This window comes from Eumetopias jubatus, unplaced genomic scaffold, assembly GCF_037043125.1.
Source record: "Eumetopias jubatus isolate StellerSeaLion01/CBP00866 unplaced genomic scaffold, mEumJub1_p1.0 scaffold_15, whole genome shotgun sequence".
Taxonomy (NCBI): domain Eukaryota; kingdom Metazoa; phylum Chordata; class Mammalia; order Carnivora; family Otariidae; genus Eumetopias; species Eumetopias jubatus.
The window spans coordinates 84,766,688-84,785,874 of record NW_028274821.1 but is presented as its reverse complement, the minus strand read 5'-3'; the positions used below and the strand labels follow the sequence as shown (position 1 = coordinate 84,785,874).

Here is a 19,187-nt window from a genome sequence, read left to right as displayed (position 1 = left end):
ATGCTTTTCTCCTGTTTTCGAGTCAGTTTATATTAAGTAAATACTTAGTTTCACTTCTGGCAGGATGTCCTGTATTGAACCCATGCGTAATGCTAAGTTATTTCCTTATTGCCTTGCATCTCTCTACAACTTTTCTTTTTTTTAAGATTTTATTTATTTATTTGACAGAAATTGAGAGACAGAGAGTACAAGCTGGGGGGAGAGGCAGAGGCAGAGAGAGAGGGAGAAGCAGACTCTCCACTAAGCAGGGAGCCCAATGTGGGGCTCGATCCCAGGACCCTGGGATCATGACCTGAGCCAAAGGCAGACACCCAACCAACTGAGCCACCCAGGCGCCCCTCTCTACAACTTTTCTGATTCCCATCACCTTCATGTATGTAGAAACGCTTTGAAGTTGCTTTGAGGTGAGCCTTCTCAGGCATCTCAGCTGCTTTTAGCAGCTTCCAAACCTGCCGTTCCAGGTCCAATTCCCTTATTCAGACCTTCCACACAGTTTTCGTGCTAGACTTAGATTTTCTAATTCTGTGACTGTGATGTAGAGGTAGGGTTGTGTTTTCTGTTTAGTTTGTTCTGCATTTGAGCACCTTTCATAATGTATTGGCAACTGTTCTGGGCATAGAAGCAGCCCTGCAAATGGTGGGGCATGGTTCCTAACCTTGAAGAGCTCACTATCTCGTGGAGGAGGCAGTTATTGAAATTGTTCCTGGGGTGCCTGGGTGGCTCAGTCGGTTGGGTGTCTGATTCTTGGTTTTGGCTCAGGTCATGATCTCAGGGTCCTGGGATCAAGCCCGTGTTGGGCTCTGCGCTCAGCATGGGAGTCTGCTTGTCCCTCTCCCCTGCTCCCCCCAACCCCTACCCCTCTGTTTGCACACGTGCACTGGAGCTCACTTGCTCTCTCTCAAATGAATATCTTTTAAAAAATTGTTCTTTTATCCTTTGGTGAATGCAGGATGGGCCTCTCGTGTTTTCCATGTTTCATAGTGGTGGTTGATATTTGAGCTGGATCTTGAAGGATGAATAGTTCTTTACCAAGTGGAGGGAGGAGAAGGAGGAAGCACAGGTAGGCAAGAAGAGATGTGGCATGTTTAGTGAATGGTGTGACCCAAACAGGACTATAGAAGACTTTAAAAGTTGTGGTGCTTAAATGATGTCCCTGCTGTTTGAATAGCTCTTTTCCACATGACTCCCAGTGGCTGGTCTGGCTTATGATGGCCTAGATATGATGACAGAAAATGCTCTCATAGGGGGTAGGAAAAAAAGGAAAAAAATAAGAAGAAGAAGAAAAAAATAAAATGCTCTCATATTCCTCTAGTTCTAGTTTTGCTCCTTTGTTTTTTTTAAGTAGGCTCCATGCTCAGTGTGGAACCCAATGAGGGGCTTGAACTCACAACCCTGAGATCAATAGCTGAGCTGAGATCAAGAGTTGGACGCTTAACCGACAGCCACCCAGGAACCCCTGCTCCATTATTTTTGAATTGACCATTGAGATATTATAGTTGGTGTTTATTGAACAGCTTTGTGCTAGGCTTGTGAGATAATTTGGATATAGTTGTGAACAAGACAGCCAGGTCCCTTCTTCTGTAGAATAGTCTCATAGTGGAGTTAGACATTGAGCAAGTAATTTCTTGTTGATGAGTGCACAAAGCGTTATAGATAATTGTAATAGGGTACTTTGACCTTGTGTGGGAGGCAAGAGAAGCTTTTCTGAGGAAATATTTAAGCCGAGGATGAATAGAAAGCAAACTGGAGAAAGTTATCAGTTACATATAGAACACCTACAGTATGTTTGCTCTTCACTATGCTTGATTTTTCTCCTTAGTGTGATAGCTACACACTAGTCAGACAGGTATAGCTCAGACTTTTTGGGCCTGAAATGGGCTTTGAGAGGTATTTATTCCAACCTGAACTGCATACTTACTAATGGAAAATTGCTTCCATTTGTGTGTGTAGGTAAAATTTTCAGCATTTGTGAAAATTTTAAGTAAAATTACCCTGTTTGATATTTTTCGTAAGTTCATATTTTGTATCTTTTGCTTTCTTTTGGAAAATAATTGATAATGTTAAGTAGAGCATGTCAGATATTTAGTGAATTGTAATCTTTCTATGAATATTTATTCCAACTAATATTGATATGCTCACTCAGGCCTCATCACTACCTTGCAGTAAGTGCAGTTACTCTTTCCATTTTTTTATATGATGATGATGAAATGGAGGCTCAGGGAGGGATATAAAGTAGCTAAATGTAATAGAGGTAGGATTCAAATTCAAATTTGACTTCTCAGTCTGAATTTTTGAGTGACCTTAGAGTACTTCATGAATTATAATCTTTTTTCCCTATTGTTTTCTCTTTAGGTTTTTGTCAGGATGAATTGCCAGAGCTTGACCCGGGCACTAGTAAGTTCTGAATGTTCCCCAGTGTTCGTGAGTAAGACAAAGATGTGTGTGTGTCCTTTTAAATATATAACTTGAGGGTGTCATTGGTGGTCATATTGACTCATCTTACTTCACTTTGGTTTATAATTATGGGGAGGACATTCTATCTTTTCTGGTTACGCTTTCCTTTTTTTCTCATTATTCAGTGGTCAGAAATGTAATCATTTAGTAGAAAATTGGTTTGCTAAAAATTTCTATTTACTATTAATCTCCTTTTCCTGTTCTCCATCCTCCGTGAAACCAACAACAAAAATTGTGCTTTCATTTATGCATACATACAACCATGTAATATATTCATAACCACTTCTCTAAAGTACTGACTGACTTCGACATAATTTTTTTTTTTTTCTGAGATGACAGAGGGGTCGGGAAGGAGGACATAATTTTTTTAAAGGAGGGATTGTGCTTGGTTTAGGTATTTATACTCAATGACCTTTGTACCACAGTTTAATTTCTACAGCACCTTTATCTACATTAAGGTTAAGGTTACGGTTACGAGGGTGACTGTTTCAAGGTCTAATTAAATGATGCTTTTCAGGTCTCTGTCTTGATCCTAATCGTCATTGTTGCCGGTTGCTCTCAAAATGTGGCATACACCATTCTGGGATATGGTTATAACTATTAGAAATAGGACATGGGAATATCCAATTATAAAGACCTTGTTTTGCAATAATGCCAAAAGGTTGAATGATAATTCAGATTTGAGAATTCATGAGACAATCTAGAGTTATTTTTTCTAGTTCTAGTACTTTTTAAGGTCATGGGACTGGCTATTTGTCACCAGTCTGCTGTTGATGTAAGCGGTAGAGTTTACCTTCTTACCATCCTAGCTAATATCGGCTCTCTGAGGGTGTGGACCTTTTCATATATTTTTCCCACATACCTTAACAGTATAAATATTCATGTCTGTTTAACTAGTACTTAGTAATTGCAAGACAAAATAAGTCCTATAATGCTTATCAAACAGCAGGAAAATAGAATTGTCTTTCTAGAAATTGTAAAGTTCAGAGTCAGCTTTGTAGGTAGTGTATGCTGCCAGTACCTATGAGTGAACAAAATACTTTCTCTTTGCCCTTCTCTTATGAATAGCCTTCATTTAGGAGGAGGAAAAAGGTAAATTCTCAGTTACCGTCCTTTCTTGGATTTTTTAACATTAGGAAGGACATTGAAATGCTCTGAAATCTTTGACAGAACTACACAAAAAATGTGCAAGATAATTGAGAACTCTGTTAAACATTGCGTGCTGTCTCTACTCCAGGCTTAGTTCTAGGTTCCAGAGATACACAAACAAGTAAGTCTGGGTCCTCTCCTCACATATTAAGTTTATTGGAAAGTATTTACTTGTCTGGAATTACTTGAAGAAGCATTTTTAGACCTCTAATTTAGTACATAATACTCAAACTTATTCTTTTCTGCACTTAATAGCAGTTGAAAATAGCTCCTACCCATTTTCCAGGAAAGGCCCTCATTAAGATTATTATTGAATTATTCTTTCTTCTGGGCCAGGTAATCCTAACTCATTTAACATTTTTGCATAGAATTTCTAGCCAGATGTGGTGATTTACACACCTCTCCATTCCATGAGAATGAACAGATACTGAATCATAATTTTATATATCAGTGTAGAATAGGAGTCACCTAAAAAAAAATCACTTTTCTTTTAAAAAGTGTGCTTAGCTTATGTGGGCAGTATTCTCAATAATCCCCATTTATCTTTGTGAAATTAATAGTGTTTTATTCCTCTCTCTTTTACAATATTATTATAATACTATTGTAATAACAAATGTGCAGAAGTAAAAATTTATCATCTCTGTCTCAGCCATCTTGGGGTTCAAGTGAGCATGACCAGCCATAACAAGTGATAGGAGACCTCAAGACTGATATAGACTGTATGTGTTGTCTTAAGTTGGTTATGAATGTTGATACTGCAAATTCCATGGCTTCTGACTGGGAAGGAATAATATTTTCTTTGTTAATGTTCTAATGACCATTAGATTGAGAACAATAGGGATTTCTCCCCGATGCCTCTTTGGAATTTAGAGGCCCCAGTGTCTCCTCTACCCCTCAAATTCTTGATAGGGAAAGCCTGCTCATACTTGCTTATTTTGGAACAGGAAATACCATTTTTGCTGATTTCCCATTGTGGTTGGCAGTGGTTGTAGATAGCAAGTTTGGGTCAACAGGTAGGATGTGTTGGAACATAGATGAGGAAAAAATTTGATTATTGTCCTATTCAAATGGCTTTTTTCCCCCCAACCTTTTCTATGATAGAGCAGATGGGTAGCCATGCTTAGAATATGGGCAGCTGTTCACACTCTGGCTGCCTTCTTATGATTCCTGGGCTTCCTGGAGTCCAATGTTATGGCACAGGTTCAGGCTAAGTTCATTTCTACAAGAAGCATCTCTGTACCCTGCCCATTAGCATAAGCTAGGGACAAGGGCAGTCAAAGGTCAGGAAAAGTTCAAAACAGCATAACCTTTCTGTGCTTCTGTTTCCAAATAACCCCAGTCCACCCTGCTCCCCGAGTTTTTTCCTCAACCATCGTGTTTACCGTGTAGTTGTAAAACTCAAGAGAACAAGGACTGACTTGATACAAGGGAAGTTAGAGAATAGAAGTCATTGTTGCTTAAAACAGGAGAAATAATTGATTTATGTTTGGGGGCCAATTAGGCTATAAAACAGGAACAGTAAAGGGACCTATGACTTTAGGACAGATACTTGCTCTGATTTCTGTCCCACAGACAAGGAGCTCCCCAATAAAGGCTGTCAGCTTTCTAGGCTAAATTATTAATTCTTTTCATGCCTCTTAGGGATTGTAAACAGCACATAATACAGGAAAACAATTGATACTGTTCAGTTATTGGCCAGATAGAGGGTCAAAGGGTAAATAGTTGGATTAGCACCAGCTGTTCTTCCTCCTCCAGTCAAACTTTTGTTCCTTATTATCTATTTCAGCAAAGCACTTCCTTAGTTTTTGGCCTCTAAATAGTTAAATCCATTTCTTTTCTTGTAAATAATTATTGATCAGAATTGAAAATGCTCATATTTTAATTCAGTTTCCAAAGTTGAAAATGAGCATTCTTTTTGGTATGTGCTGACTATGTTGTTTGATGTTCAAAGGGTATTATCCCGAGGAAAGTAACTACTTGAAATTAGATTAGAAGCTTTTTAGCTATTTTTACCAACTGCTTGAAGATCTTGGTGTAGCTTGATTAAAAGAAAAAAAGTTGCCTGATAGTAGTAGGATAATGATAGTAGTAGGATAACTGATAGTAGTAGGATAATGCATGTTCATTGTGGAAAACACTAAAAGAAAAAAAAAAACACCCCTGATCCCACCATCCGGAAACAACCATTGTTTCTTATTTGAGAATAAGTCCTTCTAGCTTGTGTCTGAGTTTGTTTTTTACATAATTTGGAATCATAATATATGTACAACTTTGTATCTTGTCTCTCCCCTCCCCCATCATTACATTGTGAGCATTGGTCCAAGTCATGAAACATTTTTCATAAATATTTTTTTTAAAAAGATTTTATTTATTTATTTGACAGAGAGAGACAGCAAGAGAGGGAACGCAAGCAGGGGGAGTGGGAAAGGGAGAAGCAGGCTTCCAGCTGAGCAGGGAGCCCGATGTGGGGCTCGATCCCAGGACCCTGAGATCATGACCTGAGCCAAAGGCAGTCGCTTAACCAACTGAGCCACCCAGGTGCCCCTTTTCATAAATATTTTAAATGGCAGTGTAATTCATTGTAAGGGAATAACTTTATCATGATTTATTTAACCATTCTTCTGTTGTTGGGCATTTAGGTTTCCAGGTTTTTCTACATTCTATAATACCACAGTAACATGTTTTTGTATAAATTTTTTGTCTGCATTTCAAATGAACCCTTTAGCATATAAACCAAAACTCTTCTGAATTAAGAGCATGGCCTCTGGCTCAAGATTATTTGGGTTCTTTTTGGCTTCAATATTTACTAGCTCTGTAATCTTGGCTAAGTTATTTAACCTCTCTGGGCCTCAGTGTTTTCATCTGCAAAATGGGGACAATAAAAATTTATTTCTACTTTACAGGGCTGTTGTGAGGATTAAATGAAGTAATATATACACACACGTATATTTCTGTTTACATTTAAAACCATGTTTGGCAAATGATAAACACTGTTAAGTGTATGCTATTCTAGGCTATGCAACATAGTGTTGAAATTCTCGGTCTTTCTATATTAATGGGCTGTTGTAACTGCACTTTATTCAATTAAACTAGCCTATGTTTCTTAATGACACAAAGATAAATCATTCCAGATGTTAGCAGGTGTAGGTTACTGCTTCAAGTAAATAGTTCCCTCAGAGGAGCAGAGCTCATATATTGCTGACTACTTTGGCCAAGACTGTTCTTTACCATCTGGTTGACTGTTAGGGTATTTTGGTCCCCTTCCCCCAGCCAGCAGCAGGTAACCTCCCAAGTCACCATCTGCCAGCCCATTTATTTAACCTCTTAGGAAACTAAAGAAGTTAACCCTCTGCTTATTTAAAACACATACTCAGATTATGTACTGTTTGGTCAGTACCATGCTTATGTTGGGGAAAAAAATTTATACAATTAAAAACCTGACCATTAGTATTTTAAAAACACTGCATCTTGCTGACTCAGACTGAAATATATATATATATTAATATATATATACACACATGTATACATATACATATATTTATATATATATATTTCCCCCTACTGATCAAGGATCTAAATATAGATAAATGAGCATTTAAAAAGAGATATGAGGGGAGCACCTGGGTGACTCAGTCAGTTAAGTGTCTGCCTTTGGCTCAGGTCATGATCCCAGAGTCCCCAGATCGAGCCCCACATCGGGCTCCCTGCTCAGCGTTGAGTGTGTTTCTCCCTCTCCCTCTGCTCCTCCCCACCCCTTGTCCTCTCTCTTTCTCTCTCAAATGAATAAAATCTTTATTTTGTGGGTTTGTTTTTTTTTAAGATTTTATTTGACACGGAGAGAGAGAGAGAGAGAGCATGCACACAAGCAGGGGAAGTGGCAGGCAGAGGGGGGAGCAGGCTCCCCGCTGAGCAGGGAGCCCCATATGGGTCTTGATCCCAGGACCCTGGGATCACGACCTGAGCCAAAGGCAGCCTTTTAACCAACTGAGCCATCCAGGCGCCCCTCAAGGAGACTTTTTGTGGATCCTTCAGACTATAAAAGAAGAATGTGCTTCTCCGCTAGAGTCCTCTAGGTCCTGTCCCGAATTCCAATATTCTGTACCATGTCTTAATGGGTTCATTCCTAGTTGTCAAACTGTATGTCACAATTTTTGATCTCAGAAGACACTTCATATGAGCCCAAGTATGCTCTGCAGAGAGTGAATTTAAGGCTGGGTGTTAGAGATCAAGGAAGGAAAGAAAATTAACATTTCCTGGGTATTCCTTATGTTCCAGGCATTTTGCATATAATCAGTAGGAATGAGGTTTATATCCTATAAAATTATCCAATTTTAAGTTTGACTTTGTAATACCTAGTCCACTGTTCTTTTCTTCCCTCCCCACTTCTCTTTTTCTCTTTGATGTGTGTACCAAGTTATGACAAGCTATGACACAGTTCATGCCCTGAGGGACTCTGGTTTAGTCAGGAAAACAGACATGAAATTTGCTAAGTGCCTTCTACTACTACTACTACTACTACTACTACTACTACTACTACTAAGTGCCTACTACTACTACTACTACTACTACTACTACTACTAAGTGCCTACTACTACTACTACTACTACTAAGTGCCTACTACTACTATTACTACTACTACTACTACTACTACTAAGTGCCTACTACTACTACTACTACTACTAAGTGCCTACTACTACTACTACTACTACTACTACTAAGTGCCTACTACTACTACTACTACTAAGTGCCTACTACTACTACTACTACTACTACTACTAAGTGCCTACTACTACTACTATTACTACATCATCATCATCATCATCATTGCTAATATTTATTAGCTAAATGCTTCACATGCAAGCACTCATAAAACTTTTGTTTAAAAAAAAAAAAAGATACTATCCTGGGGGTGCCTAGGTGGCTCAGTCGTTAAGTGTCTGCCTTCCGCTCAGGTCATGATCTCAGGGTCCTGGGATCGAGCCCTGCATCAGGCTCCCTGCTCAGCCTGCTTCTCCCTCTCCTGCCCCCCCTGCTTGTGTTCCCTCTCTCGCTGTGTCTTTCTCTGTCAAATAAATAAATAAAGTCTTTAAAAATAAATAGAAAGATACTATCCTGATCTTACAGATGAGAATATTGAGGCCTGGAGAGGTTAAAAGACTCACGCCGAAGTATATAGTGGAGAATATCTGAGATTTGAGAGCTGTTTTTTAAAAACTTATTTTATGGGGGGATGGGTTAGCCTGGTGGTGGGTATTAAAGAGGGCATGTATTGCATGGAGCACTGGGTGTTATATGCAAACAATGAATCATGGAACACTACATCAAAAACTAATGATGTAATGTATGGTGATTAACATAACATAATAAAATAAAATAAATAAATACGAACAAACTTGTGATTACCAAAGAGGAGGGAGTGGGAAGATAAATGAAATAGGTAAAGGGGATTAAGAGCTACAAAATTCCAGTTATAAAACAATTAAGTCACAGGGATGAAAAGTACAGCCTAGGGAATATAGTCAATAACATTGTAAATAACCTTGTATGGTAACAGATGGTAACTACGCTTATGGTGAGCACTGAGTACTGTATAGAATTGGCAAGTCAATATGTTGTGCATCTGAAACCAATATAACATTATATATCAGCCATATTTAAATAATTTTATTCAAAAAAATTTTTTTATTTTGTTAAAATTCAATTAACAGTGTATTATTAGTTTCAGAGGTAGAGTTTAGTGATTCATCAGTTGCATATGACACCCAGTGCTCATTACATCAAGGGCCCTCCTTAATACCTGTCACCCAGTTACCCCATCCCCCCACCCGCTCCCCTCCAGCAACCATCAGTTTGTTTCCTGTGGTTAAGAGTCTCTTATGGTTTATCTCCCTCTCTGATTTCATCTTGTTTTATTTTTCCTTCCCTTCCCCTGTGTTTCTCTATTTTGTTTCTTAAATTCCACCTGAGTGAAATAATATGATAATTGTCTTTCTCTGATTGACTTAATTTAACTCTTCTATCCTGTCTCTAGTTTTCTTCACTGTGACAAGTCTCAAATGCTAATGGAAGAGCTTAAAGCAGTATAATGATTTATAACATACATAATGGGTTTTTTTGTATGCAGAAGAGTATACTATTTTCTAAGTGTCATTTGGGCTCTTTTGCATATATTAGAATGATATTGGACACAAAGTAGAATAATTCACTGTGGAATAGGTTCCCAAAGAGATTTCTTCTGTGGCTCAGGTTCAGGGTTATTCCACTATTTTTCAGACAGGTTCTTTCCTGAAACAAATGAAGATAAATTCACAAATCTCCCTTGTTTTTCCCTTTATGTCCCCTTTCCTTCACAATACTCGGTTAGTGATTTAGTCATTTCACATTCATAACTGTTCCAAGAGCCTCCTTCCAAAACCAGCTGAATCTGCTAGATCACTGCTAGATCAGGTCTCCTGAATGTGGCCTTTTGCTGGGGAGTTCTTTTCTGATAAGGAATCTTTTGAACAGGGTAGGGGTGGTATGAGATTCAGAGCTTAGGCTGAGCTCTCATCCCCTTGACCTCTGCCCCTATTACAGAGTTTATACTGACTTGGTACGGACTCCCTATGGAGCCAAGAGTTTAGGACTTGTTTACAATTGATGAAAAGATAGTTGCATTCAAAGGCTGTTGTTGGGTCCTTGGATAGTCATGGATCTCTGCCATTATCTCTGGTGGGTGCAGGGAATGCTGGGACATCTGGGTCTGGAGATTTGTAATGGATGACTAAGAAGGAATGAGCACAAACCAAAGCTAGATAGGTTGCTGCAGTTGTTCTTTCTATAGAAGCGGTATTTGCAGTAACATTTTGAGAACAGAGAAAGATTTGTGCAAACCTGTACTTTATTTCATTAAAAAAAGCTGAAAGTGGTTACAATTCCAAGTATGATAATAAGGGAGATGTGTGGGAATTCTTCTCTTCCTTTTTGATATCTCATCAGAAAATTTGCTGTTAAGCAAATGTATCAGGTAGTAGAGGGAAACACTAGATTATTAAAGCCATCTTCTTCAAGAGTTATACATAGTTTTATAAATTAGTATTTTCTCTAAAATTCTTGTGGTGCACTAACTACGCTGGGAGAGTATAGCAACTCAGTCCCAAGAGTCTTCATACACCTTTTCTGGCCACACTTTGATCAACTAAGATGATACTTTTTAGCCTCAATACCTGAAGGTACATATCTTTTTTTTTTTTTGTCATCTAATATTTGTTGTAGATGTGAACTTGAAAAAAAAAAAGACAAGCATCTTCCTTTGAAGGGTGCTGACAGTTACTATGAACCAAAATTAAATAAATACATCCTCTGTTGGTAAGCATAGGAAAACAAACTGCATGAATAATAAGATTCAAAGTGAAAATATGTGGGGCACCTGGGTGGCTCAGACGGTTAAGTGTCTGCCTTCGACTAGGTCATGATCCCCGGGTACTGGGGATCCCCGGGTACTGGGATCCCCCGAGTCAGGCTCCCTGCAGGGAGCCTACTTCTCCCTCTCCCTCTGCCTGCCACTCCCCCTACTTGTGTGCTCTCTCTCTTTGCCAAATAAATAAATAATCGTTTAAAAAGGTGAAAATACAATGTTACATCTTTTTCATCTCAGCACAAAATTCCATGTGCTAAATGTAGTCTGGCCTTTGGATGTATTTTGTTTGACTAACCGAATATTTAAATAAAACATTTTTTTTTTAAAGATTATTTATTTGACACAGAGCACAAGCAGGGGGAGCAGCAGGCAGAGGGAGAGGGAGAAGCAGACTCCCCTTGGAGCAGGGAGCCCGATGCGGGCCTCCATCCCAGGACCCTGGGATCAAGACCTGAGCCAAAGGCAGTCGCTTAATTGCCTGAGCCATCCAGGCGCCCCTAAATAAAACATTTTAGTTGTCAACATTTAAAACCTGCAAGATTTTCATAAAAATTGGGAGTTTTGATAAATTGGGACTAGATTTCTACATTACATCTGTTGACTGGAACAGAATAGTGGCTGCCCTCTTGATGTGAACATGCACTCTCAGGTTTGTCACAGATCCAGATGGCCTCCTCCATCCAATTATGTCTCCTGCATCTTCTGTAGGCATTTGAGTATGTAGCTCCTATACTAGAGAATAATAATTGTCAGTGCAGATGAAGGTGTGGAAAATGGGAATTATTATGAGTATAATCTAATAATATCTGTCAAAGCTGAAAATGTGCAGGTTTACTTTTGCAGATTTAGTGGTTTAAAATTTAAAAATTAAAAATTACAGATGTAGGGGCGCCTGGGTGGCTCAGTCGTTGAGCGTCTTGCCTTCGGCTCAGGTCATGATCCCAGGGTCCTGGGATTGAGTCCCACATCGGGCTCCCTGCTCAGCAGGGAGCCTGCTTCTCCCTCTCCCACTCCCCCCGCTTGTGTTCCCTCTCTCGCTGTGTCTCTCTCAAATAAATAAAATCTTAAAAAAAAATAAAAATTACAGATGTAGCAATTCACGTCTCAGTCTTTATCCTGTAAAAAATGTCAGGCATGCAAAATGTATAGTCAAAATATATTCCTTTCAGCAATTATAATAGCAAAAAAATTGGAAACAGCTCAAAGTTTAATAGAGGACTACTAGTTTAATAGATTGTGATTATCCATGCAATGGAGGACTATTATAGAATTGCTAAGGAAAAGGCAGATTTTAGTCTGCAAGAAGGATACAGTGAACTGTTTAACAGTAGAGTATCTTTGGCCAAATGGGATCATAGGGCAACTTCCATTTTTTAATTTTTAACAAAGCTCTTTTATTAAGACAAAATACATATTTTTTGAGAGAGTGCGTGTGTGGGGAGAGGTGAGGCAGAAGGAGAGGGAGAGAGAGAATCTTAAGCAGGCTCATGATCCAGTGTGGAGTCTGACATGGGGCTCAATCTCACGATCCTGAGATCATAACCTGAGCCAAAATCAAGAGTTGTATGCTTAAGTTAACCCACTGAGCCACCCAGGCATCCCAAAAGATTTGTATTTTATTTTATTTTATTTTACTTTATATTATTTTATATTCTTAAAATTTTATTTATTTATTTTAGATTGAGAGCAAGTGAGCATGTGGGGGAGGAGCAGAGGGAGAGGGAAAAAGTCAAGCAGATTCCGAGCTGAGCATGGAGCCCAACGCAGGGCTGGATCAGATGACCCTGAGATCACGACCTGAGCCAAAACCAAGAGTCTTAATGCTTAACCAACTGTGCCACCGCTACCAAATTGAGCTACTCACATTCTAGTTTCCCACCTTAGATCACAGAGTTTTACATTCAGAATTCTCTTATCTTGAAATTGCTCTAAGGAAAGGGAATCAGTATCCTCAAGTAGCAGGAACCATCTCGAAGCCTGAGAACAGGGTAAAAGCCTAGAGCAGTGTTTGCAGGCTTCTACTTGCAGCTCTCCCTCCATTCACAGTTAAGCTATCAAAATTGGTCTGCTTTTCAGTATCAGGATTGGCATACCATACTGTCGAGAATAAAGGGATCCTTAATTGCTTCTCATTTGATTGTGTTGTCTTGGCAGTTGCAGGGTTACATTGCTGGAAATGACCTTAATAGAAGATAGCATGGTACAGTGGAAAAAACATGAGTGAGAGTTTGCATCTTGACTTTTGCCACTTCTTTGCTGAGTGACCAGTTTCTTTATCCATAGAACAGTAATTATCCCTGTTAGGGGTGGTTTTAAAAAAATAAGTGAGGTAACATATATGTGAATTCTCCAGCATCTAGCTGCTCTAGCCAATCCTCTATGTTTCTTTGCTGAAATACATTAGGAAGGGTTTCTAACTTTTTTGGGTAATATTCAGTGAGCATTTACTGTATGCTAATGGTTTTAAAACATTATCTCATTTATTCTTGCAGTTCTTATGATGTTTTCAACTCTTGTTCCCTCCATTTTACAGATGAAGAAACTGACAGTTTAACACTTGGCCAAGGCCACACAGCTGGTAACTGGCAGAGCTGGAGCTTGTGTGATTACAGAAACAATGTACTTTTTATCTTTTTTAAAATAGTGGTATGATTTACATACAGTGAAATGCACAGACATTAAGTATAAGGTTCAAGCACTTTTTACAAATGCATGCGCCCTTGTAATCCATGCTCTGTCAAGATACAGAACATTGTCATCCCTTCAGAAAATTGCCTTATGCTTTTTTCTCAGTCGATTGTACTGTTCTATTCCAAGAAGCATTAACTTCTGATCTCTGTCATGTGATAGATTGGTTTTGCCTGTTCTAAAATGTCATATGAATGGAATCCTACAACAGGTGCTCTTTTGTCTCTAGTGTTTTACAGCATAACGTTTGAGACTTACCCATGTTATTCCAGGTTTTAGTAGTTTATTTCCTTTTATTACTAAGTAGTATTTCATTGACTATGTCACAGTTTATCTATAACACCTGTTGATAACGTGGGCTCTTTCTAGTTTTTGGCTATTATGAATAAAGCAGCTGTGAAAACTCTTGTACAAGGTTTTTTGTGGCTATATGTTTTTATTTCTATTAGACATATATCTAGGAATTGTTGGATCATATGGTAGATACATGTTAAGCTTTATGAAATTGCCAGTTTTCCAAATTGTTAATATATTTTACAGTTCGAGTAGTGTAGGAGTTCTAGTTCCACATCTTTGTAAGCATTTGGTGTTGTTAACTTTTAAATTTTAGTCATTCTAGTGGGCATGTAATGGATTGATTTTTTTTTTTTTAAGATTTATTTATTTAAGGGGGGGGGAGGGTCAGAGGGAGAAGCAGAATCCCCGCTAAGCAGGGAGCCCAATGCAGAGCTCGATCCTGGGACTCCAGGATCATGACCTGAACTGAAGGCAGTTGCTTTAACCAACTGAGCCACCCAGCCGCCCCGATTTTTTTTTTTTTTAAGATTTATTTATTTGAGAGAGTAAGCACGAGTTGGGGGAGGGGCAGAGGGAGAAACTCTTCTGAGTCGACTCTGCTGAGCGTGGAGCTTGATGTGGGCTTGATCCCATGATCCATGAGATCATGACCTGAGCCAAAACCAAGAGTCAGACGCTTAACTGACTGAGTCATCCAGATGCCCCATTAGTTTGCATTTCCCTAATGACAAATTATGTAGATCACCTTTTCATGCTCTTATTGGCCATTCGTATATCACCTTTTAGATACGAAGTGTCTGTTCAGGGGTGCCTGGGTGGCTCAGTTAGTTAAGCATCTGCCTTTGGCTCAGATCTTTGGTCTCCAGGTCCTGGGATTGGCTGAGTCAGGCTCCCTGCTCAGCGGGGAGTCTGCTTCTCCCTCTCCCTCTGCCCCTCCTCCCGCTTATATGCTCTCTCTCCCTCTCGCAAATAAATAAAATCTTAAAAAAAGTGTCTATTCAAAGTCTTTTGACTATTAAAACAAAATCATGTTCTCTGTCCTATTATTGAGTTGTGTTTTTTTAAATTAGGATACAAGTCCTTCATCAAATATGTCGTGTGAATATTTTCTCCCAATCGGTGGCTTTCCGTTCTACTTTATGAATATGCTTTTTTGATTAGCAGAAGTTTTACATTTCTAGGAAGTCTAATTTATTAATTTTTTCTTTTATGGTTAATGCTTTCCATGTTCTAAGAAATCTTGGCGTTACCTGAGGTTGCAAAGGCGGTGTTCTGTGTTTTCTACTAGAAACTTTTTAGTTTTTACATTTGTCTATAACCCATCTCAAATTGAAATTTTGTATGGTATGTGATAGAAGTCCAAGTCTTTCTCTATGAATATTCATTTGTTTTAGCACCATTTGTTGACAAGACTTTCCTCATTGAATTTTTGATGCACATGCTGAAAAATAATTTGATATTTATGAGTCTATTTATAGATTGTATTCTCCTCCATTAATCTATCTTTTTACCAGTACTGCAGTATCTTGAATAATATTGTTTTATAATCAGTCTCGAAATCAGGCAGTGTTAGTGTTCCAACTCCATTTTCCCTTAAAGTTGTTCAGGTTATTTTGGCTATTCTGGGGTGTTTTGTTTTGTTTTTCATTTCCCTAAAGATTTTAGAATGAGTTTGTCAATTTTTTCTTTTTTAGACAAAGAAGCCTCCTGAGATTTTGATTGGGTTGTATTGATCCTATCAATTTGGGGAGAGTTGTCATTTTAGAACTGAGTCTTCTATGAATTTAGTGTGTCTTTCCACATATTTAGAACTTATTTGTTTTTTCTCATCAAGGTTTTGAAAGATTACTGTTGAGATCTAGTATGTCTTTCTTTAATCTTATCCTAAATACTTTTTTTTAATGCTGTGGTAAATGGTATTATTTTAAAATGTTGTTTTCCCATTGTTTGTTGCTAGTATAGAAAAGCAATTGATTTTTGTATATCAAATTTGTATCATATAACATTGTTAAGTTTGGTTCCCAGTTCTAGTAACTTTAAAAATAAATTCCTTGGGACTTTTTATGTGTATATCTTTGAATAAAGACAATTCTACTTCTTCCCTTTTGATGTTTATGAGTTTTGTTTATTTTTATTACCTTATTGCATTGGCTAAGATTTCCAGTCTGATACAGTAGATAAAAGTGGTGAGAATGACATTCTGGTTTTGTTTTTGATCTTAGGGGAAAGAGTTCAGTATTTCACTCTCAAGTATGTTGTTAGCCATAGATTCTTTTAGATTCGTTTTCTTTTATGTTTAAAAATTGTGATAAAATACACATAACATTTACCATCTTAACCATTTTTTAAATGTACAGTTTAGTACCATTAAGTACATCCATATTGTTGTGTAGCCATCAGCACCGTCCATCCACAGAACTCTTTTCATCTTGTAACACTGAAACTCTGTACCCATTAATAATAATTGTCCATTCCCCTAGCCTCTGGCAACCACCATTCTACTTTCTGTCTCTTGTGAATTTGAGTATTTTAGGTATCTTATATAAGCTGAATCATAGTATTTGCCCTGTTGTGTGTGGCTGGTTGCTGCTGCTGCTGCCTTTTTTTTTTTTTTAAGATTTTATTTACTTATTTGAGAGAGAGAGAGAGAGCATGAGCAGGGGGAAGGGGCAGAGGGAGAGGGAGAAACAGACTCTCTGATGAGCAGGGAGCCCGACTTGGGGCTCGATCCCAGGACTCTGAAGGCAGACGCTTAACCGACTGAGCCACCCAAGTGCTCCATGTGTGGCTTCTTCTACTTAGCATAATGTTTTCGAGGTTCATTCATGTTGTAGCATGTGTCAGAATTTCTTTTTAATGCTGAATAAATAGTCCGTTGCATATATATACTACATTTTGTCTATCCATTCATCTGTTCATGGATACTTGGGTCACTTACACCTTTTGGCTATTGTGAATAAGGCTGCTGCAAATATGAATGTGGAGATATCTTTTCAAGTCCTTATTTTCAATTTTTGGGGGTATATACCCAACACTGGAGTTGCTGGAACATATGGTAATTCTATTTTTAATTTTCTGAAGAGCCACCATACTGTTTTTTACAGTGGCTGTATCATTTTACATTCCCGCTAACAGTGCAGAACAGTTCTAATTTTTCTACATTGTCACCAATACTTATTTTCTGTGTTTTTGATAGTAGCCATCCATATGGGTGTGAGGTGATACCTCACTGTGGTTTTGATTTGCATTTCCCCCATGAGTAATGATGTTGAACGTCTTTTCACGTGCCTGTTGGCACATGTATAGATACATGTATAACTTCTTTTGAGAAAAGCCTATTTAAGTCTTTTCATTTTTAAACAAGTTTTTGTTCTTTTGAGTTGTAAAAGTGTTTTGTTTTGCTTTGTTTTGGGGGGGAGGAACAGAGGGAGAAGGAGAGAGAATCTTAAACAGGCTCCATGCCCAGTGCAAAGGCCAAATCAGGGCTTGATCTCACAACCCTGAGATCATGACCTGAGCCGAAATCAAGAGTCAGATGCTTAACTGACTGAGCCACCCGGGCGCCCCTTATAAGTTATAAGCATTCTTTATCTATTCTGGATATTAGCCCTTTATCAGATAAATGATTTTCAAATAATTTCTCCCATTCCATGGATTGCCTTTTTACTTTGTTGATTGTGTCCTTTTATATAAAGTTTTTAATTTTGATGTAGTACAGCTTTTTTTTCTTTTGTTGCCTGTGCCCTTGGTGTCATTGGCAAGTCCAACATCATTAAGCTTTTCCGTGTTTCCTCTCAAAGTTTTATGCTTTTAGGTCTTACATTTAGATCTGCTTTGAGGTAATTTTTGAGTATATGGTGTAAGGTCCACATTCATTCTTTTGCATGTGGATATTCAAGTTTGCCATCACTATTTTTTGAAAGGATTGTCCCTTCCCCATTGAATGATTTTGAAAACCTTGTTGAAAATCATTGACCATATATGTGAGACTTTATTTCAGGGCTCTGTCCATTGTATTTGTCTGTATTATCTCTTTTATGCCAGTACCACACTGTTTTGGTTACAGTAGCTTTGTACTGAGTTTTGAAATCAGGAAGCTGTGCATTTTTTGTAGATGCCCTTTATCAGTGTGAGGAGGTTCCCTTGTATTCCTAGTTTGCTAAGAGTCAAAGCCTGGGTTAAGAGGTTCTTAACCTCAGGCCATACTACCTCCAAAAGATATTTATTTATTTAACTCATTATTTTGGACATATTCCTTTTTATTTTATTTGTGTGAATCTATTTTTTGTGTAGTCATAACCAACTAACTGATTTTCTAGATTGGTTTGGGAAGTCTCTTACTTCAAACTTGAAGTCACCATCTAGTGGTCTTTTTCTGGAAGCACAGAGATGAGAACCTGTGGTAGTGCCTTGGCATTTATTCCCACTTAGTCCACAAGGTGGCAACAGGCCCTAACTGAAGAGCCAAAAACAAAGAATCAGACTGAAAAATAGAAGAAAATGCTTGTAAAATTCATAATTAAACAGAAAACCAAGATTTTGTGAAAAGTAATACTGCTAAACCTCAGAATCTGAGAGAAGGACTGAGCCTTTAGCTCATTGTAAAAGCATACATGAAAACTCTAAAATATGTCAGAATCCATTTTGCTGCCTCCCTTCCTTTCCTCTCAGACTTCAAAATCTTGGCCTGTTCAGTGGCTCTCCAGTTGAATATTGGGGGGTTTAGAGGAGTAAGGTGATAAAGCGAACCATTAATGCAAAGGGATCTGAGTCTGGGGAGTGAGGACAAGAAGGATGTGCTCTTATATCCGAGAGTTGAAAATCTACAGGAAAACGCAGGAAGAGGCCCTAATGGCTCCACGCGGTCCTTTGAGTCCAAGACTCCTTCCCTTGGGCATTAAAAAAGAAGGACTTTTTATGAATGTTATAGTTTAAGGTGTGGGTTTTCCTTATAAAAATGGAAATTGGGAGAACAGAGATCTTCCTGGACGAGGAATTAAAGATAATGTTGAAGGAAGAAAGTCCATTAAGGGCATAGGAGATTCCAAGAAATCATGGGCAAAACATATGGGGCTCAGAATATATGGGGTGAGTTTCTAATGCTCCTTGAGGTAGTTTAGAGAAAAAGTTTGGGAGGACTCCTAGGCTGGAAGTAATGTGACCTGGCATCCTAGAGCAGCTTGCTTGGTTATAGCAGTGA

The 19,187-nt window shown here is 38.3% G+C and overlaps 1 protein-coding gene across 2 annotated transcripts in view; it reads left to right on the top strand.

Annotated features, from left to right (window-relative positions):
• The window catches only part of NR6A1 (nuclear receptor subfamily 6 group A member 1), a 224,038-nt gene that overhangs the window by 33,368 nt on the left and 171,483 nt on the right, over window positions 1-19,187 (top strand). For both annotated transcript variants that reach the window (XM_088018919.1, XM_088018918.1), the window contains exon 2: window positions 2,353-2,394. In XM_088018919.1, coding sequence (XP_087875045.1) covers window positions 2,353-2,394 — 42 coding nt within the window. The remainder of the gene's footprint in view (window positions 1-2,352; window positions 2,395-19,187) is intronic.